The 23605-nt window shown below is 46.4% G+C and overlaps 1 protein-coding gene across 7 annotated transcripts; it reads right to left on the reverse strand.

The window, feature by feature from the left end:
- Positions 1 to 593: 593 nt before the first annotated feature.
- DNPEP (aspartyl aminopeptidase) lies at positions 594 to 13031 on the reverse strand. 7 transcript variants are annotated; one of them, XM_053597072.1, is made up of 15 exons: positions 13009 to 13031; positions 11715 to 11808; positions 11539 to 11627; positions 11306 to 11419; positions 10968 to 11093; positions 10643 to 10773; positions 10290 to 10413; positions 10065 to 10172; positions 9326 to 9403; positions 8302 to 8385; positions 7170 to 7330; positions 6737 to 6776; positions 6524 to 6625; positions 1062 to 1229; positions 594 to 739 (listed from the first exon to the last, which is right to left on the reverse strand). In XM_053597072.1, exons 2-15 carry the CDS (start codon positions 11800 to 11802, stop codon positions 689 to 691), a joined length of 1464 nt encoding a protein of 487 aa, XP_053453047.1. In that variant the 5' UTR covers positions 11803 to 11808; positions 13009 to 13031; the 3' UTR covers positions 594 to 688. The 7 variants fall into 7 exon arrangements, with proteins under 7 accessions (XP_053453047.1, XP_053453046.1, XP_053453043.1 ...); XM_053597071.1 differs by having other exon boundaries at positions 12997 to 13019; XM_053597068.1 differs by lacking the exon at positions 13009 to 13031 and adding an exon at positions 12367 to 12553.
- Between the last annotated feature and the right edge of the window lie 10574 nt (positions 13032 to 23605).

The raw sequence follows: 23605 nt of genomic DNA on the forward strand, positions 1-23605 counted from the left end.
CCAGTTAGCACAATTATTTTGGTGGAAAGGGGGAGGCTGGTTTATAAGCAGACTTTGACTTTTCTTATTTTAATTTTTTCAGTTACAGTCTTTTTTCCTGATAATACATTAACAATCAAGTAATGGCAGGGACTTCCAAGAAGGGGATGATGAAGACTGATAAAGCACAGACTGTGCCCTGCTCTTTGCAGCTGTGTGTGTGTGGGGTGCTGGGGAGGGCTTGGGGGAGGGTAGGAAATAGCCCTGGCCACTCTGAGGGCCCTAATGCTGAGCAGGAGACCTGCTCAGGGGGCCAACCTGGGCTTCTGGACTGTTCTGGGAATGGAAGGAGGGAAGGGAATGGAGGCCTCTCCCCCGGGGAAGGGAGGACTAGAGGTGGGAGAAGTGACCTTCCAACTATGGAGCCACTGCACCCACTTCAGGCATAGGCTTGAGAAAGAGAAAAGAAATTTAAAATCAGGCCTCCATCAGCTCCCAGGAGCTGTGGCCTCCTCTACTGCACCCCAACCTTCTCCTCTGTTCTGGTTCCAAAGGTTGAAGCCAGGGTCAACTCCCACCCCTCCAGTCTCTAGATAAACACAGCAGAGAGTTTCAGTGAAAAACCCACTTTAATAAGCTAGCTTCAGCTCAGCTGAGAACATCCCTTCTTATGTGCATAGCAGTGGAAGACAAGTCTTTCCAAGAAGCCTCAATCCATTAAGAGGTTATGACTCAGAGAAGGTAGCAGCTCAAAGAAGCCCTAAAATGGGAGGCAACATGGGTTTGGAATTAGTGAGTGATCAGACCGAGGTACTTTGCTATTCCCCTTCTGCCAACACAGGCCTAACAAGAGAAGCACAGAGATTTCACCTGTGCTTGCCAACTGCCCCAGTCTTAGCCCCTTGCCACCCCCTCATTTTCCTTTGGCAGTTGGTCAAGGCCCCTGAGCCTTTGGAAGAATGAGGACCCTTGTTTTCCTTTGTGGTAGCACCATGACAACCAGCCCCTATCCCCAAAGCCAGACACTTAGTGATGAGGATGTACCCACCCAGGCCATGGAGAGAGGCTGGAGTGGCAGTTACCTTGAAGAGGGTGAGGGTCTGCAGGACTCCTGTGGTACAGGCCATCTCCCGGATAGAGTGCATGGCCAGCTGGGGGCTGCCTAAATCCAGCACCCGCAGCCCTAGCCGAGAAGCCAAGATAGGTCCAATGGTGGTACCGCAGGGGGAGTCATTCCGGACCATGAGGTTCTGGGGAGGGGAGAGTCATGAGCAACGTGCTATGGTGCTCACAGAGCCCAGGAGGCAGCCCTCTTAGAACTGCAGGTGGGGATGGGCCTGGGGGACGCTGATTTCCACACCCTCGGAGCATGGAATTGACCAGCATAAAATCACAAAACCAACACCAAATGGCAATATATTCCGAATTGGTCCCATTCTCTTTGTGTGCACTGTCACCAGCCTAGTTCCAGCTACAGTCATCTGATCGAAATAATCCATTCTCCACATAGGAGGCAGGAGGAATTTTATTTTATTTTATTTTTTTGAGACAGAGTTTCTCTTTGTCACCCATTGTAGAGTGCTGTAATGTCACAGCTCACAGCAACCTGAAACTCTTGGGCTCAAGTGATTCTCTTGCCTCAGCCTCCCAAGTAGCTGGGACTATGGATGCCCACCATGCACTGCTATTTTTTTTTTTAAGAGATGGGGTCTCTTGGGCGGCGCCTGTGGCTCAGCGGGTAGGGTGCCGGCCCCATATGCCGAGGGTGGCGGGTTCAAACCCAGCCCCAGCCAAACTGCAACAAAAAAATAGCCGGGCGTTGTGGCAGGCGCCTGTAGTCCCAGCTACTCGGGAGGCTGAGGCAAGAGAATCGCTTAAGCCCAGGAGTTGGAGGTTGCTGTGAGCTGTGTGACGCCACGGCACTCTACCAAGGGCGATAAGGTGAGACTCTGTCTCTACCAAAAAAAAAAAAAAAGAGATGGGGTCTCACTCTGGCTCAGGCTGGTCTCAAACTCCTGAGCTCAGGCAATCTACCCGCCTCAGCCTCCCAGAGTGCTGAGATTACAGGAGTGAGCCATTGTGCTTGGCCTACAGGCAGGGGGAATTTTAAAACATTTATCCTTTTTGTCACCTTCTTACTTAACACACACAAAGAAAAATTATTCACTGGTTTTAGTGTTTTAAAAAACATTGCTATTGGCATTTTGAAACTATTTTCCTTATACTATGGTAAAAAAGTAAACAAGAAAATCATAATATGATGCTAAATATCAAAATGTTCAGTGTAAAAGAAAATTATAAAATCAAATAAATATTCTTATTTTTTTGAATAATTATAGTATTAATTCATGATTTTTAAAGTATATATTTTTTTCTCGCTATTTTTTCACAGAAATGGCTCCGAAGCACTGTCCCCCGCAATAACAATGAACACTTGCAGTGCCAGACCATGGTCTCTAATCCCCATTGTCCACCAAAAGCTAGCAAGTCTAGGGAGAGAAATGAACAAGATGACTCTGCAATTTCTTGTTGTGCCAGAAAGGAAGGAAACATTCAAGAGTTCAAAAGGGCCCTGGAATTGTGTTGCAAAGGCTTTCACTGGTCAGTTATGACAATTTAAGCATCAAATATCAAAACTGTAGAGAACTAGATCAAAGTGAATCAAGAAAAACACATTAGTCTATGATAGTCAAGAAAGGAAAAAACCATTATCATTTGAGATGGTGACATTTGAGGTGACACCTTATATTGAAGAGTGGTTAAGTAAAGAATTAGCGTAAATCCTGCTTTTCAGCAGGATTTATTATTATTATTATTTTTTTTGAGACAGAGTCTGACTTTGTCACCCTTGGTAGAGTGCTGTGGCGTCACAGTTCACAGCAAATTCAAACTCTTGAACTCAAGCAATACTCTTGCCTCAGCCTCCCAAGTAGCTGGGACTACGGGTGCCCACAATGCCCAGCTGTGTTTTTTTTTTTTTTAGAGATGGGGTCTCGCTCTTATTCAGGCTGGTCTAGAACCTGTGAGCTCAGGCAATCCACCCATCTTGGCCTGCCAGAGTGTTAGGATTACAGATGTGAGCCACCGCGCGTGGCCCTGGAATTATTTTTCACGATAACCAGACAGCCCTACCTGATTGGTGGGGGGGGGAAGGGTTGTTTCTCAGTAAATTCTAATGAAACTAATTGAGGCAAGGATTACCAATTAGTGTTAGAACTATCAGATGTCTGGTTGTAGGAACCTCATCGCTTGTACAGGTTACTGTCAGGTCACGGGAGAAAACCACCAATTGGTATAGAGGGAATGGAGGGCTTTCCTGTTCCAGGGGCCAATCTTAGCACCACCTTGGGTGGATCATCCAATTATTGCTTATGATGCGATGTGAAGAATACACCACCATGATGTCTCTAGCCAAAAATGTTTAACTTGAATCCATCAACTCTTTTTTTTTTCCATCAAGTCTTTACATATAGATTTATTTACAAGAGATATAGGGGCTTGAGACCCAGCTAAATGACACCAGGAGGAAGCAACCAAAGAAATCCAGGGAGTGAGACCTTATATGACACAATCATCCTGGTTTCTTGAACAAGTCAATGTTATTAAAAATGGGGTGTGGCGGGCAGCACCTGTGGCTCAGTGAGTAGGGCGCCGGCCCCATGTACTGAGGGTGGCAGGTTTGAACCTGGCCCCGGCCAAACTGCAACAAAAAAATAACCGGTGTTGTGGCGGGCACCTGTAGTCCCAGCTATTCGGGAGGCTGAGGCAAGAGAATTGCCTAAGCCCAGGAGTTGGAGGTTGCTGTGAGCTGTGACGTCATAGCACTCTACCCAGGGCGATAAAGTGAGACTCTGTCTCAAAAAAAAAAACAAAAACAACAACAACAACAACAAAAGGGCGGTAGTGTAAGGCTCCGGCCCCATATACCAGAGGTGGTGGGTTCAAACCTGGCCCTGTCCAAAAACTGCAAAAAAAAAAAAAAAAAAAAATGGGGTGTGGCTGTGCGAGAAGACATTTAAGCGATATACCAGCAGATATAATGCTTGCTCTTGAATTGGATATGAGGGTGGGACAAAAAAGTATAAAGAACATTTTGGAGATAACTAGGGAATATTAAAAGTGATCTACTCATTAGATGAGATATAACTTTATTGAAATGGAAATGTAGAGATGACTGAATAAAAAGAGGCAACAAAAAGTATATCTAATATGATTTCGTGGGTTTTTTTTTTTTTTTTTGGCCAGGCCTGGGTTTGAACCCACCACTTCCAGTATATGGGGCCAGTACTTGGTACCCGGTACCCTACTCCTTTGAGCCACAGGCACCGCCCTATGATTTTGTTTTTTAAAAGTATATGTTAAGTATATGTATAACAATAAATCTGTAAGAATATATATATAAATTTCTGGGGATTCTATATTTTATTTCATTTCTGTCTGTTTTCTAATTTTTTTAAAATATACATGTCCTACTTATGTGCAAGTTAACAAAGAAAAATCCCCCAATGTTTTCCCACTGCCTTAGAATAAGATCATGACCTAGGAAAGTTGGACAGTTCATGATTCACTCCCTTACCCCCTTCTGCTCTCACCTTGGCTCTACCCCCTGGCTTTTCTCTCCTCTGTTAGACAAGCTCATTCCTGGCTCTGTCAGGAAAAAAAGAGTTAACTGTCAAACAGCCTCCATGAGGTCCCTCAGGAAGTATTCCAGAAGGCATTGTTACAGGAGGTGACAGCTCCATGCCTGTTACTGCTCCTGAAGACTTTCCAGTGGACAAAATGTGGAGGTGGAAGACAGTGATACTGATGATTTAGGCTAATGTATATGTTTGTGTCTTAGTTTTTAATAAAAAAATGTAAAAGCAAAAATAAATTTAAAAATTTAAAAATAGGAAGAAGCTTATAAACTAAGGATATAAAAAAAGAAAATATTTTTGTATAGCCATATAACTGGGTGTTATAAGAGAGTCAAAAAGTTTCGGTTGGGTGTGGTGCCTCACCCCTGTAATCCTAGCACTTCTGGAGACCAGGGCAGGTAGTGGGAGTTTGACACCAGCTTGAGCAAAAGCTAGACTGTGTCTCTATAAAAATAGAAAAATTAGCTGGGTGTGGTGGCATGCGCCTCTTGTCCCAGCTACTCATGAGGCTGAGGCAACAGAATCACTTGAGCCCGGGTATTTGAGGTTGCAGTGAGCTATGATGGTGTCACTACACTCTGGCCTGGGCAACAGAGGAAGGCCCTGTCTCAAAAAAGAAAAAAAAAAAAAAGCTAAGAATAAAAGAAAAGTTTATAAAGTAAAAAAGTTACAGTAAGCTAGGGTTAATTTATATTGAAAAGAGAAAAAAAAAATTGTTTAGTGCATCTAAGTGTATGGTATTCATAAAGTATAGCAATGTCTGAGGCCTTCACATTCACTCACCACTCACTGACTCCCCCAAAGCTGCTTCTAGTCCTGCAAGCTCCATTCACAGTGCCCTCTGCAGTTGTACCGTTTTTACTTTTTACACTACATGTTTACTATACCTTTTCTATGTGGAGATAGGTTTAGATACACAAACACTCCATTGTGTTAACAACTGCTGGTGGTGGTCAGCACAGTCAGCACAGTTACATGCTGTACACATTCGTGGCCCAGGAGCAACAGGCTACACCACACAGCCTAGGTGTGTAGTAGGTCTTACCATCAAGGTTTGTGTAAGTACAAGAGCCTTGATGTTCACACAACAAAATCACCTAACAAGGCATTTCTTAGAACATACTCCTATCGTTAAGTGATATATGACTGTGAATGTGTATGTGCATACACACACACACACACACACGGAGGGGAAAGTCCAATAAGGCCAGGCACAGTGGCTCATGCTTGTAATCCCAGCACTCTGGGAGGCCGAGGCGGGCAGATCACCTGAGCCCATGAGTTAGAGACCAGCCTGAGCTACAGCGGGACCCTGTCTCTAAAAAAAATAGCCGGGTGTTGTGGCAGGCACCTGTAGTCCTAGCTACTCTAGAGGCTGAAGCAAGACAATCTCTTGATCTCAAGAGTCTGAGGTTGCTGTGAGCTATGATGCCACAGCACTCTATCTGGGGCGATGAAGTGAGACTCTGTTTCAAAAAAAAAGAGGGAAAATGAGTAGTTGGGGTTCCATACTCCCCAGCCCTGAACTTTCCTTGTGGAAGTCCGATGGTGTGTAAGAGATACAGAAGAAGTGGGGTGCTATGGGGGAAGGCAGGATAACCCACTGGGTGCCAGGAGCATACTGCACCTTTAATCTTCATAGATATCCAGCAAAGTAAGCACCATTATCACCCCCATCTCACAGATGTAGAATCCAAGACTCAGGTTAAGAAACTAGTCTAAGGTCACACAGCTAACACCACGGCAGAACCAGCATTGAATCCAACTGTCTGTACCCCAAACCCCCGTTGTTCTCACTTTCCTGGGAACCTCTTCACAATAGGCTATCTACCAGGCTCCCCACTAATCTGTTTGTGCCCCTGCCATGCTTCTTCCATCACACTTTGCTAGACAGGGCCCAGCCTTACCTGCAGAGGCACCCCAACATTGTTGGCCACCTCTCGGATTAGGGCCTCTGAAACCGCATTTGAAGCATAACGTTGTTTGCTGTTCACCTTGATCACAGGGCCCTGGGGAGAGTTGAGGGTGAGGCAGAGAGGGTGAAAGGCCTAGAGGGAATGGAACAGAATCCAGAACCAGGAAGGCCTCCAAGTCTCCAGGGAGAAACAAGAGCATCTCACCTTGTGGAATAAGGGCCTGTGGTTCTCCTCATGCTTGTCTCTGTAAGACACACAAGGACCAGGGATGGCAAAGGGAAGCAGGCCTGTCATACCCACCACCCCACCCATGGCAGACATCACTAATGGATCACAGCTTTCTTTCCCACCCAGCCCAGTAAGACTTCAGAGTCAACCTGAACACAGCATTCTAGGCAGCTTCTAGATGGAAATAAGTTTGTAGATACAGCCTATTCAACACACCTGGGTTAGGCATTGCGTTATTCTGATCACATTGGGCATTGGAGCAGTCAAAAGGAAGTGCCCAGTGAATCTCTCAACAGGATGAGGAAGGGTGATTGAGAAAAGTCTGGGCCTGGGGCCAGGGCCAACCCTCGAAGTGGGTTATGCTTGGGTCCCCAACTATGTGAAGACAGGTCTTGCACAGGAAACTCACAGGTAGTTGGGGTGCACGGCATGGGCCATGTCTGCGCTGATCATGAAGGACTTGGGGATAGCTTCCTCGAAGGCCGTCAGGTGCTGGGATGAGGCTGAGATCCGCCGCAGTACCAGCTCTGTCAGTAATGACTGTGCTCCCTGGGCACTCTCAGACCCTACCTGGTGACAGCAGAGACTTGACTCTGGAGTTTGGGCTCAGGGACCTGAGCTAGGAGGCCAGCAAGAGAGGCCAAATGCCCTAATTGTCCAGAGTTCGACTGAGTCAAAGAGAGGGGAATTTGGTGTATTCTTGGCAATATCCCCAACTTAGTACCATCACTGAACACCTGCTAGGGGCTGGTTTAAACCAATTCACAGTCATTGCTGGGGCAGAAAAAGCACTTACTGGTGTGTTTCTTGCATTGCTCCCCTTCCTTCTTCCTGAACCTCATGTCTGGGGCTCAGGAAAAGTACCCCACCACACTGGTCAATTTTCTTTTATGTGTGTGACACAGACTGCTAATTTTCCATAGTATCTTTTAAAACAGAACACCCAAGTTGAGAGTTGACATTCCCAGCCTCCCGTATAGCTAAACACAGCCATGCTAAGTTCTATGGAACTTTTGGATCGCACCCTTAAAGGTGTGGCATCCACTTTCCCTTTGTCTTCTCCTCCCTTCCCACTAACTAGGGGTAGACATCATGGCCAAAGCTGAACAGCTGGCCTGAATCCTGAAATGGAAGTTATGCATTCAGGATGGCTGTCTGCCATATAACACGTAACTGCTAACTCTGACCTGGGCAGTTACACGAGCAAGATCTATCTATCTGTTCAAGCTCCACTGTGGCATCTGAGACTGCAGCCTCACATATGCATGTAGCAGGTGCTGGGCCCTGACGCTACAAGGATGACGTGGGCAGAGCCCCAGTCCTTAAGAAAGGAGCTCACCATGTGGCAGAGAGATATGGGAGATGTCCCCCTAGAAGAAGCAGATATGCAACATATATATATGCCGAGCCAGAGGGGACACCCAGGCAGCATCTCCCCCATCCCTGGGGCCCCCAAAGAGCCTGGCTCACTGTGGGTACCTGGCATAAGTTAGATGCAGAAGACTTCACAGAGGGGACCCTTCCCAGGCCCCTCCCCGTACCTCTTCATTGTCATAGAGTGTGATCATGCGCACGTGAGATTCCATGGCCAGGGAGGCAGGGGCTGCGCAGGAATCAATCAAGGCCTGGAACAAGGAGGGAGACAGGAGCATCAACCCCACCCTTCCTCCTTCTATGACTTAGCCACCAGCACCTTAGAGCACATGCTCCCTCACTGCCTTCCATCATCATGGCCTTCGTCTGTTAGGCCCTGCCTGGCAGAGGGTCTGGGGGGACTTTACAGCTAGGATGGAAGAAACTGTTCTTGGGTGTTCTTTTCCCACACCTTCCCTTCAAAAGGCAGGAGGATGTGGAAGACGGGAAAGAACTTAGAACCCTGGAAAGACAAAAGATCATAGAGATCATGTAAATTGGCCTCATTAAAAAGGCCAAAGAGGTGACCATTACCCCATCCAGGTGACATGACTGGATTGCTACAGAAGCAGATGCCAGTTCCAGGTGTGTCTCTGGTCTCAATTACAACCCAAAGCCTGTCTCCAGCCATCAGGTCACAGGGCAGGAAAGGTAGGAAGAAAGCAAAAGTGTCAAGGGGAAGGGGAAAGGAAGAATAGGAACCGACTCAGGTGGAAAGGTGAGGAGTATCAAGTGACGAAGGGACAAGTTGCCCCACTGAAATCCCAAGGAACAGGGAGAAGGGTGGGTGGGCTTATACCTGGGGTGCGGTGGGGTGGGGGGGAACAGAGGGAGGTTGGTGGTACTGACATGTGGGATCAGGCCTTTCCCCTAAGGCAGAGGTTGGGAGGACCAGGGTTAGGACAAGACACTGTGGTACCCTAAACAATTTCTCAGCCTATCTCTTACCTCAGCCTGTAGCCCATGCAAGAATAGAGGCCAAGGGTAGCAATGCTGAGGCCACACTATTTAGGTTTCTCTCCATGGTCCACCCAGCAACAGTAGACCGAGTGGGTGGCCAGTGGCCCACTCTCATACCTGCTGGGGCTTGAAGCAGCTCACTCCCACCTCTCCTGGCAGTATGTGCCACCTGGGTGTGCTACAGTTCCTCACCTGCAGGGCACAGAAGCAGCTGTGCAGATTGTCTAGCCGAGGAGCAAAGATGAACTCATCATAGGCACCACCCAGGACCTAGAAAGGCAGGACAGTCAGCCCAACCTTCAATCCTGCACCCCCACTCACCTGCAGCTCCTGCTCCCAACAGCCTCAGCTCAAGTAAGCCTCCTTGGTTGCTTGTGCAATCTCTCCCTGACCCCTGCCTTAGGGCACTATTATTATCCTACCTGTGTGGGAGTAAGCAGATAATGGACGACAGGACTGGGCTAGCACTGAGGGATGGGGAGGTGGAATGGAGGCCTATTCCTAAGGGATAGGAAAGTCACTGATAAGGCTATAAGGAAGTGAACAGACGAAACCAGGAGCGATTGGCCAAAGACTTAGCAATCTCGTACTGTCAGCGACTGGGTGACGAAGAACAGGTGGCCACATCATCCCTCAGAGGTTCAGAGCCAATGTGGATCAAAGCAGACAGGGCCTACTTAGAGAAGGAACTCCTTGGGGAATATTTGTAAAGGGCTGGTTCCCAGGCCCCATACCCCAGATAATCCTAGTAGATCTAGGGTAGAGAATTTGACTTTTTGAGACCCACTGCCCTAGGAGCATAGGGGAATGTATCTACTGGGAGGAACAAGGATAAGAGCAACTGAGGGGTTGGTGGAGGTGATGAGTGTTTCAGGTGATGCACTAGGGCTGGCTGGGCTCCCACCCACAAGTTCTTGTGGCTGTTGCTCACCGCAGGCTGGGTGTCAGCAAGGCAGAGCTCCATCTCCACTATGTCCTCGGGGCTCAGCCCCAGATCGGTACAGAGCAGGGACATGAGCACTGAGTGGTGCCGCTCATCCTGCAAGGCAAAAGGATGCTGGGACGAGGGTCCTTTCCTCCTTTCATCAAGGGAAGAGGAGATGAGAGGAGTCTGTTTCCCTCTGCCACCCTCCCCATGAGCAGGAGACTCTCTTACTGTAGAACTGAGAAGCCCTGCGTCAGGGGTCCCCTTCTCCAGCTCCTCCTGGACTGCTGTGGCAAGAATGGGGACCCTGTGGAGAGACATGAGAGAAGGAAGGGCATAGTAGGGCAGGGCACTCCTGAGTTCAGGGGACTCTTGCTTAGCAATTGCTTGTCCTTCAATTCCTAGCCCTCTCCCCAAATGGCAGAGCTGTGAGACCCTTGGACATTAATGGGTCCCACAGGAAGAACTTGACCATGGCCACTATTAGGTAGTGATCTCTAGGTCCTACTTGGGCCCCTTTTGTCACCTGGTACCATTCACCATCCCCTGCCCCCCAGCCACAGTAGTCCCCACCCCAGTCTCACAGGTGCATCTCTGTGTTGGGCCCAAAGTTCTCATTGATATTTCGCTGCAGATGGATGGCCAGATGCGGGATGCGCAGAATGGGCCGCTCCACGTGAACCAGGCGCTGCTCCAGACGACCTGAGGTAGGGCACTGTGGCCAACCAAGCCAGGTTAGCCCGGAGCACCTCCCAACATTGATTGGTTAAAGTTCTCATTTCACTCAGACTAACCAGGTGGTTCTCTGACCCAAATTGCCCCTACCCGTCTTTCCTAGGGGACTCCTGAAGGAATGTGACAGTCAATTTTCCAGGGAGGCCAACAGCCTCCTTCAGCCCCCGTTTTCACCTTGACAATGACTCGTCCAGCCAAGGTCAGGTCCCGGTCAAACCAGGTGCTCCAGATCCCACCACCATAGGTCTCCACACCAACCTGCTGGAAGCCCACCTGGCTGCGCCGAGACCGACGTTTCACCTAGGCATAAAGATGGAGGAGAAGACAGAAAAGCCTTAATGACAAGACCGGGTCATTAGGCTTAGACCATTCACAAGTAACACAGTGTGAATATTGGTGCCTGATAAAAGATGGTACTAGTGGAAGATGGTAAACAATAAATTTACCATCTCTTCTGCTCCAAAGGATAGAGCTCCCCCCACTCCCATACCTGCATAGCCCCAGTTTCTTACCCGGAGGCAAGGGCTGTCCGTGTGGGCCCCAATGAGGCTGAAGCCATTCCCAGGAATATACTGGCCCCCCACAGCAAAAGCAATGAGGGTAGAGGAGTTCCTAGTCATGAAGTACTGGGATGAGGGGGGTGGAGGGGGAGACAGAGGAGAGAGTTGCATTAGCCAAGCAGCACACAGGACTTTGAGATCCAGCCAAGGGACCTGCCTCTGCACCCCCACCACACCCATAGTACCTTGCTCTCCGGCTTGATATCCCAGCTCTCCGTCTCCTTGAGTTCATGGAAGCCAGCTTGGAGGAGGCGGCTGCGGCACTCCGCCACGGCTGTAGGAAAAGGACCCTTTCACAGCGATGGACGCTGGTCGGGGGCACACCAAGCCCACACCCTCCTCCCTTTAGCTGATCAGTTACCATGGAAAGGCGAGGGACTCCGGTTCACGAACGTGAGGAGTTCCCGGGCCGCGGCCTGCACCGCCTCTTTGCGGGCCCTACCGGTCATGGCCACCTAGGGGAGGGGGGCACTCAGACTTCTACAAGGTCTGGGACTCCTGGCCTCTCATCTGTGCTTTAAGGACGCCTCCATCCTCGCCCCCAGAAATGACCGCTCCAAGGCGCACACCTCTGCTTCCATCCCTTTCCCCACAGAGAGACCCAAATCCTGGCCCTATTCTCTCTCCACTGATAGCTGCAGCCCTTCCACCAAAGGATCCTGACCCAGGCCCGCCTAAGAACTCCCTAAGTCCCACCCCTATCTCCCTGTCCAGCTAGGAATCCTTAGCGGCTACCAAACTCGGAGATCCCAAGTCGGCCCCTAACTCTGAGCTGGCCTGCATCACGTGCGCGTCCCTAACCCGGAGCCAAAGCCTTGTTTCCCAAGGTATACTCTATATCTCCTCCACCCACTCAGTCTGGAGACTCAAAAAGGTCACGTCACCCACCGCGGGGTTTTCGGTTTCGCTTTGGGTCGGGCGGCCCCCACGCCAGCGTAGCACTAAGACTGGGCCCGAGCGCCGGGCCAGATTCTGGGATCGAAATTCAAGCCGGGACGACGGCTGCCACCTACCTGCATGGCCTCGGGCGGGGGGCTGCGTCCGCTCATTTAGCCGCGCGCTGGACTCGCCCCAGCCGCGCCACCCTCCCCGCCCTTCGCCCGGCCTCTGCGTCCGCCCCGCCCCTCGTCAGGCTGCCCTGCCTGCTCGGTCTTCCCTCAGACCTCCCGTCCGCTCCGCCCCTTGTCAGGCCTCACCGCTCGCTCCGCCCCGCCCCTCGTCAGCTACACCCCCGCACGTCCCGCCCCTCGCCGGCCCCCTCGTCCGCCCCGTCCCGCCTCTCTCCTGGTCCTCTCGCCCTCCCCGCCCCTCGTCAGGTCCCGTGGTCCGCCACGGCCCTTCTCAGGCCTCCTTAGCCCGCCCCGCCCCTCGCCCGGCCCCCTCGCCCGCTCCGTCCCGCCCCTCTCCTGGCCCCTCGTTCGCCCCGCCCCTCGCCAAGCCTCCAAGTCCTTCACGGCCCTCGCCTCCCCCCCACAGTCCGCCCCTCCCCTCGCCAGGCCATGGTGCGAGCTCCGCGCCCTCCGCAGCCCACGGCTGCGACCAGGGCCCTCTGTCGCCCTGGAGGTGGTAGGACAACCGGGAGTCTCCCTCAACCTCCTGTCCCCCGAGTCTCCCTCAACCTCCTGTCCCCCGCATCTCCCTACCCGGTTCCCGACCTTCCCATTCCGTTCCCGTCCTCCCCCGGCAGTGAGTCCGGGAAAAAATTGGTCCTCGCCAGCTCACCGGGTCCGCCGAGGAGAGTACAAAGTACTCTCTCTCGCCACCACAAGCCTTGTGATAACAGAAGCCACATGGCTAAATGTTCATGGGCGTCACTATCAGCTTCAGCTTTATAACAAAGCTTAGGTCATTTAATCTTCTCAACTGCCCTATCAACTTAGTACTTTTACTCTCCCCATTTTATTCATGAACAACCTTAAATACAGAGGCAGTAACCTGTCCGAGGTAATAAATAGCAGAAGTGGGGTGTGAACTCCCTCAATTTGATTACAGAGGGTTCTCTTTGATCTTTCCTGGGTCTTGTTTTATGCGCTTTGGTAAGTGTTGTTACACGGGAGGGAGATCTTTGAGGGACACAGAAGTTAATGACTTGCCCAGGATCACATAGCTGTTTAGATGGATGGGGATATGACTCTGATATCTGTGCCCTTTCCGCTTCTTAAAAAGACAAAAAAAAAAAAAAAAAAAAAGTTCTTGGAGGCAATTCCAGTATTCCCACGTCAAGAACCATGAGTAGCTTTAAACCTCATGCACCTGCCTTGATGCAGATCCTAATGAGGACTCTTGTCGCCTCTCCAGTTCCCAAACAGGGCCCAGCTACTACAGATCAATATTTCAGGGGTCACGGGTTAATGGAACAATCTACCATTGATATCTTTGAGGTGGGAAGTGATGGCAAGTCGGGAGGAGCTGGAAAGATTCTGCAACACTCACTTCAACCGAGTTGGATATGGCAGGCGAGTTGTTAAGAATACTGACTACAGGGCGGCGCCTGTGGCTCAGTCGGTAAGGCGCCGGCCCCATATACCGAGGGTGGCGGGTTCTAACCCGGCCCCGGCCAAACTGCAACCAAAAAATAGCCGGGCGTTGTGGCGGGCGCCTGTAGTCCCAGCTACTCGGGAGGCTGAGGCAAGAGAATCACTTAATTAAGCCCAGGAGTTGGAGGTTGCTGTGAGCTGTGTGAGGCCACGGCACTCTACCGAGGGCCATAAAGTGAGACTCTGTCTCTACAAAAAAAAAAAAAGAATACTGACTACAAGGTTATGAGTTAAATTTATGGCATTTCTTACCCATTTATTGAAATGCCATCACGTATAAAGTTCAGCGCTGATTGGAGCATGGAACATGGTTGTCCACTGAGGGCAGTGATTTTAGAGCTGAAACAAGACTACAATGTACACTATGTATAGGAAGGAGACTTCATAAAGACTTTAATGTTCTTTCTGATCACAGAAAAGAATACATACTTGTGTAAAAATTCAAGTATCACCAAAATGCTAACTTAGAAAGTGAAAGTAAATGTTTGATACATTGAATATCCATTCCTGATTTTTTTTTAAATCCTCCAAGAAGCTAGTTCTTAGAAAGGATAAAGGACATCCACAGCAAACAGTGGGGAAATACAGACGTGCTCCTATTCAAGTAGGAAGAGACTGGTGAGCTATTACTGCTGGTAGTCCGTGTGAACCTGCAGTCAGAGCCAGTGCCACAAAACAAAATAAACAATTATATATGTGGAAAAGTAAAATTGGTCATCATTTGTATATTATATGATTACCTAGAATCCTTAAGAAAATAATCTGCCAAGCTATTAGAACTGGAAGAAGTGGCTGATGTAAAACCCATTGGCTCTCCCGTACAATAATAAATTAGAAAATATAAAAATAAAAAGATACTGTTTACAAGAGCAAAAAATGTAGCATTAAGTTACTAGGCACAAACACCTGAGACACCTGATCTCACTTTAATTAGGGAAATGCAAATTAAAAATTAGATACCATTTTTTGATTTATCAGATTTACAAAAATTAAAAAAAGATAATATTGAGTTTTGGAGAAATCTTGGGGTAATGCATGCCCTTACACCCAAATTTCTGTGGTGTAAATTTTCCCCATGGCAGATTTCAAGTTGCCAACATGAACTTGAACACAGAGTTGGGAAGAGATGTGTGGCAACATGCCATTATAATAGATTTCCACCATCCAAGTGGAAATTGAACATAGATTTAAGAATGTAGTAAAATAGGCTCACTGCCTGTAGCACAGAGCTTATGGTGCCAGCCACATGCACTGAGGCTGGCGGGTTGAAGCCCAGACCAGGCCTGCTAAACAACAATGACAACTGCAACAAGAAAATAGCCAGCATTGTGGTGGGTGCCTGTAGTCCCAGCTACTTGGGAGACTGAGGCAAGAGAATCTCTTCAGCCAAGAATTTGAGGTTGCTGTGAGCTGTGACATCACAGCACTCTACTGAGGGTGACGCAGTGAGACTCTGTTTCAAAAAAAAAGAAAAGAAAGAAAGAAAGAAAAGAATGCAGTTAAATAATTGGGAAGTAGATGGTTTTTGAGTTTTTATTATCTCTGTAATATAATTTATTTAATTGTAAGTATATGTCATTTAATATAGAGGGTGCCAAAAATGTATACACATTTTAAGAAAGAAAAAAATTGTATTAAAATTATAATATCAATTATGAAACTAATGTAGGACCTCCACATGAAAGCTATAACCCAGTTACAACCTAAGAATAGGGAGAAGGGGGAAAGGGAGGGGAGGGAGGGGGGAGGTAGGTGGAGGGAGGGGGATTAATGGGATTACACCTGTGGTGCATCTTAGAAGGGTATATGTGAATCCTAGTAAATGTGGAATGTAAAGGTCTTAGCAAAATAACCAAGAAAATGCCACAAAAGCTATGTTAACTAGTGTGATGAAAATGTGTCAAACGGTCTATGAACCAAGTTTATGGTGCCCCATGATCATACTAATGCACACAGCTATGATTTAATAAAAAAAAAAGAACATGTGTTTCCATTTTGGGTTGAAAAATATAAATAGATAATAAAATAATTTGGTAACTAAAAAAAAAATTATAATACAAGTCACATTGAGCAGCTCTTGTAATTGCAAAAGTCAAATCCAACTTGAGTAGTACAGATTTAATATTTTGTTCCTTTCTTAAAATGTATAAAATGTATACTTTTTTGGGCATCCTCTGTAGTTTAGTGATTTTTGCATTTGATAACAGGTTCACTAAATTCCTGGAAATTTGATTATCAGTTCTCATGAGCTGATCCCAGTTGGCTCCAGCACACTACCCCACCTATATGCTACATCTTTGCTGTTAGAAGTGTGATCTGTTGACTAAAAACATCAACAACAGCCAGGAGATTTTTACAAATGCAGAATTTTAGTGTTTACTCCAGACCTTCCAAAATAGAATCTGCACATTAGCAAGATCCCTAAATGCTTTGAATGCCTGCTAACATTCGAGATGGTATTTCAGAGTACTATGTAGCAGTAAATTAAAGAAAAAAAAAAGAAGTGAGGGTAATTGTTACATACTATTACAGAAAAATATATTGTTGAGTTAAAAAAAGCAATTTCTAGAATTTTTACAGGACATGGGCATTTAGGCAAAACTCACACGATGAGCTAAATTCCAGATGTTACAAAAATATATATGTGAAGGCATAGAAACCGTTTGGAAGGAAAAGTAGTTACCTCTGGATAAAAAAATGGTATTGGGGTGGCACCTGTAGTTCAAGCGACTAAGGCACCAGCCACATACACCAGAGCTGGCGGGTTCAAATCCAGCCTGGGCCTGCCAAACAATGACCACTAAAACCAAAAAATAAACGGGCATTGTGGCAGATGCCATAGTCCCAGCTACTTGGGAGGCTGAGGCAAGAGAATTGCTTAAGCCCAGGAGTTTGAGGTTGCTGTGAGCTGTGATGCTACAGCACTCCACCCAGGGCAATAGCTTGAGGCTCTGTCTCAAAAAAAAAAATGGTATTGGGTGTGCACTTGGGTGGGGAGGTAGGGAATGACTATAGGAAATTAAAAAAAAGAAAAAATTCTAAGAATCATCCCTGCCCTCAGCATTGGAGAAAATCTTCTCCACTAGCTCTTAGCTGGTGTTTACAATGCTACCAATTATTCATTCATAGTTTGGGTTTAACAAATATTAAAGTGCAAATGTCTTTGAGTTAACATAGCAATAGATTGGGCGGTGCCTATGGCTCAGTGAGTAGGGCCCAGCCCCATATACCAAGGGTGGTGGGTTCAAACCCGGCCCGTCCAAACTGCAACAAAGAAATAGCCCGGTATTGTGGCAGGCGCCTGTAGTCCCAGCTGCTCGGGAGGCTGAGGCAAAAGAATCACCTGGGCCCAGGAGTTGGAGGTTGCTGTGAGCTGTGTGACACCACAGCACTCTACCAAGGGCGATAAAGTGAGACTCTGTCTCTACAAAAAAACAAACAAACATAGCAATAGGTTACATGCCACCATTTACATGTGTAAATACACACACACACACATACACACACCCATATACATACATACATGGTCTGTATGTTTAAAATATGCCAGGAATCTTAAGAAAGTCTAAGAGCCTGGGATGGAAGGGATGCTTTTTTTTTTCCCCTATAGAGCCTAGGGCTCTTTTAGAAATTTTTCTATGTGCAGGTATTAAATACTTTTAAAAACCAAACAAGTAAAATTTTAAAGTAATAGGTAGAAAGATGATTTTTCAGTACTTTCTGTGACTAAAATGTTTTATTTTTCTGTACCTTCATTGAGTTAAGAAGCATTTGTTGGTTAGCATTTAACCTAAAAGGCTTCAATAAAATAATACCAAGTTCAAAAATGCACTGGGTGGAGCTGGGCTCCATGGCTCTCACCTGTAATCCTAGCACTCTGGGAGGCTGAGGCGGGTGGAATGCTTGAACTCAGAAGTTCCCGACCAGCCTGTGTGAGAGCAAGACCCCATCTCTATTAAAAAATAGAAAAACTAGCCTGGTATAGTGGCAGGAGGCTGTGGTCCCAGGTCCTTGGAAGGCAGAGGCAAGAGAATCACTTGAGCCCAAGAGTTTGAGGTTGGGGTTTGAAGCTGAGATATGATGTCATGGCATCCTACCCCAGGGTAACAGAGTGAAGCTCTGTCTCCAACAAAAACAAAATTGCCCTGTATTAAGTTGTAATTACCTTCAGGTATGGAAATTGTGTCTACAAGTGGAAGGGGAAGTAGAAGGAACTTTTTTTTTTTTTTTTCAGACAGAGTCTCACTCTGTTGCCCTGGGTAGAATGTCGTGTTGTCATAGCTCACAGCAACCTCAAACTCTTGGGCTCAAGTGATCCTCTTGCCTCAGCCTCCTGGGTAGCTAGGACCACAGGCACCTGCCACAATGCTTGGCTAGTTTTTCTATTTTTAGCAGAGATGAGGTCTCACTCTCACTCGGGGTGGTCTCAAACTCCTGAGCTTATGTAATCCACCAGCCTAGGCCTCCCAGAGTGCTAGGATTACAGGCATGTCCAACCAGGAATATTTATTTTTATGTTGGTATTTGAAACAAAAAATTAAAACTGGAAATGCTGTAGGGAAACCTTCAGAAAATGGGTATCTAGCACCATCCATTCTTTGCTTACACTGGAGCTACAGATTATCCATCCTACCTTTCCCTCGTCTCACTCCTGTCTTCATGTCCCTCCTATGCAGTATAAATCATAAGCTTCATCATTATAATTGTTCCCTTAAACACACCTTCAAGTCCCTTGCCTGCTCGGATTTGCTTATTTGCCTGACAAAACTCCAACCCTGACTGCAACAACCTCCTCTGTTCCCCGGCTCCCCACCCTCCACCCCCGCCCCCCAGCCTGTACCACACCTGCACCTACAAGGCTAGAGAAACACAGGACCATTCTCTCTAGTCTCAGTTTAAATTCACAGCCACTGGGTGGTGCCTATGGCTCAGTCAGTAAGGCGCCAGCCCCATATACCAAGGATGGCAGGTTCAAACCCAGCCCCGGCCAAACTGCAACAACAACAAAAAAATAGCCAGGCATTGTGGCAGGCACCTGTAGTCCCAGCTACTTGGGAGGCTGAGGCAAGAGAATTGCCTAAGCCCAAGAGCTGGAGATTGCTGAGAGCTGTGACGTCCCGGCACTCTACTGAGGGCGACAAAGTGAGACTCTGTCTCTAAATAAATAAATAAAAATAAATTCACAGCTACTAACTTAAAGTGGGTTCTTCACACTGCCTAGAGGTCCTATTGCATCTCCCAGACCATCCTTCTATGCTCTTCTGGAAGACAGTTTCACCCAGTGACCCTTCACCATCCTCTCTCTCAGCTGATAACTTCAGCTGATAACCATGGTTGTTTTACTATGGAAAAAGAAGCCTTCAAAAGAGAACTTCTGCGTGTTCTTTCTAAGATATCACGTCCGGGTTCCTACCAGTGTCCAAGCTCCATATCTTGCTGTCCTTGTTTCCGTGAATGAGCCATCTATACTCCTATCTAAGGCCATCCCTTCCACTGTGTGCAAGATTCCATCCTACTTGCTTACTTAAGGACACCATGTCAACACTTCTTCCCTTTCCCCACCCTCAACCAGTCTCCACAGTTCGAGTGGGTCATGCTGATTAGCATGCTGTAATTTCTCCCATGAAAAAATAATCCTCTCTTAACCTCCATTCTCCCTGCAGCAATGGCCTCATTTTCCTGCTCCCCTGTAAGTAAATCTTCTGAAAAAAAGATTTCCCTAGGCCTTTTCATGTTGGACGGCTGCATCAATTTAGCTGTAATCTAATAAGGCCATGTTCGAGAAGCTTCAGTTAGATATATTTAAACATGTACATTAGTTTGTGAAAATTTAACTATTGTGTAGTTGACAATTTCAAAAAAAATGGAAACTATTTGTTAATTTTAAAATTAACTAATCTTTTAATGACTTCCTTGTGTCTGCTTTTAGTTGGAAAACATTTGAATATTTGGTTGCAGCATGGAGGTTGGCAGTTTCGGTTAGATAGGAGACTGTAGATTTGCAGCAATAAGTGGTTAAAAAGCAAGAAAGCTTTTGGGGGGCATGTTGCTGAAGGCATGGGTATTCTGCATTTTTCCATATTTTAATTGGATCTTTCTTAGCATCAATGACTTTAAAATGTCAACTACTGAGAGCTCCATCAATTCCATCTGCAGTTTCTTGGTGCCTTGGTTATATCAACTAAGTAAGGCTGAAGTGCTAATTTGAGTGTGATGTTATGATTCTCAAAGTCAATGAATCTTTCATTGTATTCTCTAATTAATGGGTCTATAACAGCTGTGTATTCTTCAAATGATTAGGACGTATCATTCTGCTCATCAGTCACCTTTGCTAACTGAGAAAAATGTTTGTCGCAAACTTTATCTTGAAGAATAAATGTTTTGAAAAAAGATTGCTTTTTTTCTGTATGCTTGAATTTTTTAGACTTAGCTTTTGCCTTGCAAAGAAATACTCAAGTTATTTTGATTTGACATATCACACAGAAATGCTGCATCCTTATAGAAGTCTTCTTTCAATAATTGACATTGCTGATTCTGTTTTTTTTGGTTTTTTTTTAGACAAAGTCTCACTTCATCGCCCTGGGTAGAGTGCCATAGCATCAGAGCTCACAGCAACCTCCAACTCTTGGGCTTAAGCGATTCTCTTGCCTCAGCCTCCCAAATAGCTGGGACAATGCCCAGCTACTTTTTGGTTGTAGTTGTCATTGTTGTTTGGCAGGCCTGGGCTGGATTTGAACCCGTCAGCTCCAGTGTATTTGGCTGGCGCCCTAGCCACTGAGCTACAGGCACTGATCCTGATTCTGGGTTTTTTTTTTTGTGTGTGTGTGTGTGTGTGTGCTTGTTTTTTATTGAGACAGAGTCTCACTTTGTCACCCTCAGTAGAGTTCCGCGGTGTCATAGCTCACAGCAACCTCCAACTTCTGGGCTCAAGGAATTATCTTGCCTCAGCCTCCCTAGTAGCTGGGACTATAGGTTCCCACCACAAGGGCCAGCTATTTTTGTTGTTGTTGTTGTTGTTGTTTAGCAGGCCTGGGCCAGGTTCAAACCCACCATCCCTAGAGCATGTGGCCAGCACCCAACCACTGAGCTAACGGGATCCCCTGCTGATTCTGTTCTTCATAAAATGTAACTATCTGTTCTCACAGAGATAAAATTTTGGCTAACACCTGTCCCTGGGATAGGCAACATACTAGAATGATGAGACAAATCCACATTGAATACCTCATTGTTCAACTTTACTGCTAGACAAAAGTGAAGATGCCTTGTTGCATTTGCACAATGTAGTTAACAATACTTACAACTTGTTGCAAAGTGTCACTTAAAATAGTAGCTTTAGCACAGACATTTTGCTGATGCAAGATGCAATGAAAAGAAAGGAAAACATCTGGATCTGTTAGTACATTTTTATTTGTGCAGTCAACCCTTCATGTTTTCCTGTCATGGAAGGTGCACCATCTGTATACACATTCACTAAATTTATCAATTAAGTCCAATTTTACAACATTTGTCTTGAAAGTTGTGAACATATCTATTCCCCATGTTCTGGTCACAAGCGTGTCCAAAGTGAGTAACTCTTTGCTGCAAGAAAAATCTTCTGTTATGACCCAGTAAAGTAAAAGCCTATGCTGTCAGTAGTATCAGTTGATTCATCCAAATTGATTGAATAATATATTCTTTCCTTTTGAAGTATTGATGAAGTTGTTCTGTTAAGTTGAAGGCAACTCAGGCCTTCCAGTTTCAGGCCAAAACTCCTGGCATCATCCTCGGCACCTTTCTTTCTCTCACACCCCATATTCCATGCATCACACATCCTGCCATCACTAGCTCCTTCATAAAGCCTTCACTGGCATCTCCGGGGGAAGTACCACAGTCCTCCGTCCTCCCCTCTAGCACCAGATTCACTCTTGTATTAGGTTCTACAAGAAGTCGCAGGCCCAGTGCAGTGGCTCATGCCTAGATTCCTAGCACTTTGGGAGGCTGAGGTGGGTGGATTGGTTGAGCTCAGGAGTTCGAGACCAGCTTGAGCAAGAATGAGAACCCCATCTCTATTAAAAATAGAAAAACTAGCTGGGGGTTGTGGTGGAGCCTATAGTTTCAGCTTCTCCTAAGGCTGAGAGGCAAGAGGATCACTTGAGCCCAAGAGTTTGAGGTTTCTATGAGCTATGACACCACGACACTCTACCCAAAGTGACAGAGTGAGACTCTGTCTCAAAAGAAGAAGAAGAGGAGGAAGAGGAGAAGGAGAGAGGAAGAGGAAGAGGAAGAGGAAGAAGAAGAAGAAGAAGAAGAAGAAGAAGAAGAAGAAGAAAGATTTTTTTCAATTTAGAGTAACTCAAAGGATAATGGCATTTTTACTTTGGGGCTATAATCTTCGGTGCCTGGCATGTAGTGTGTATACAGTAAGTACTGAATGAAAGAAAATTTTAAAAGTAATTGTTCTTCATGAAAAAGGGCCTTCAGGGCGGCACCTGTGGCTCAAAGGAGTAGGGCACTGGCCCCATATACCCGAGGTGGTGGGTTTCTTTAAACCCAGCCCCAGCCAAAAACTACAAAAACAAACAAACAAACAAGGGCCTTCATGGGATATCACCTAGCAGTAAAAAGGAACAAACTATTGATACATAGATGCAACAGTTTGGATACATCTTACAGGCATTATGTTGAGTGAAAAAAAATGGCAAAATTATAGAGATGGAGAATAGTTTAATGGTTGCCAAGGGCTTGGGTTGATGGGGGAGGGATGGGTGTAACCATAACGAGTAACATCTTTATGGAGATGGATAGTTCTATATTTTGGTTATGGTAGTGGTTGAGACCCCACATGTGATAAAATGAGGGTGACTAGATGAAATTCGGGATGCCTAGCTGAATTTGAATTTAAGATAAACAAGGAATACTTCTTGTTTTTGTTTTTTTGAAACAGTTTTACTCTGTTGCCTGGGCTAGAGTGCAGTGGTGTCTTCACAGCTCACTGCAACCTCAAACTCCTGTGCTCTAGGGATCCTCCTGCCTCAGCATCCCAAGTAGCTGGGACTACAGGCACACACTACCACACCTGGCCAATTTTTCTACTTTTTGTAGATATAGGGTCTCACTCTTGCTTGGGATGGTCTTGAACTCCTGGATTCAAGCAATCTTCCCAAAGTTCTAGGATTACAGACAAGTGTGAGCCATGGTACCCAATTTATTTTTAAAGTATAAGAAGGCCCCCAAATATTGTATGGGATAGCCATATACTGAAAACAAAATTTAACTGAGTGTTCTGTATTTTTATTTGCTAAATCTGGCAATCTTAGGGGGGAAAACACACAGAACCATATGCACACACATTTTCCCTTCCTGGTTGTGATATGGTGCTGTGGTTATGTAAGATGTGGTAACCATTACAGGAAAATGAGTGGAGGGTACCTGGGTCCTCTCTGTACTATTTTTGCAACCTATGAGTGAATAATTATTTCCAAATACAAAGGCTTTTTGAATGGCCCTCAAAAGAAAGCCAACTGCTCCTGTTGGTGGTGAAAACAAAGAAGGATAGGAAAGTGCCGGTGACTAACCTCGGAATTTTTATGGAGCATTGTAAAACTGGCATTTCACAAAGATCTTAAGATGTATCCCTCTCAAATGTCAATGATTCTGTGCAGTTATTGGCAGTGTAACAAAGTAGTTACAAGCATGGTCTGAGGATCAGACACATCAGGTTCAAATCCTTGCTCCT

The sequence above is a fragment of the Nycticebus coucang genome, chromosome 7 (genome assembly GCF_027406575.1).
Source record: "Nycticebus coucang isolate mNycCou1 chromosome 7, mNycCou1.pri, whole genome shotgun sequence".
Lineage (NCBI taxonomy): Eukaryota > Metazoa > Chordata > Mammalia > Primates > Lorisidae > Nycticebus > Nycticebus coucang.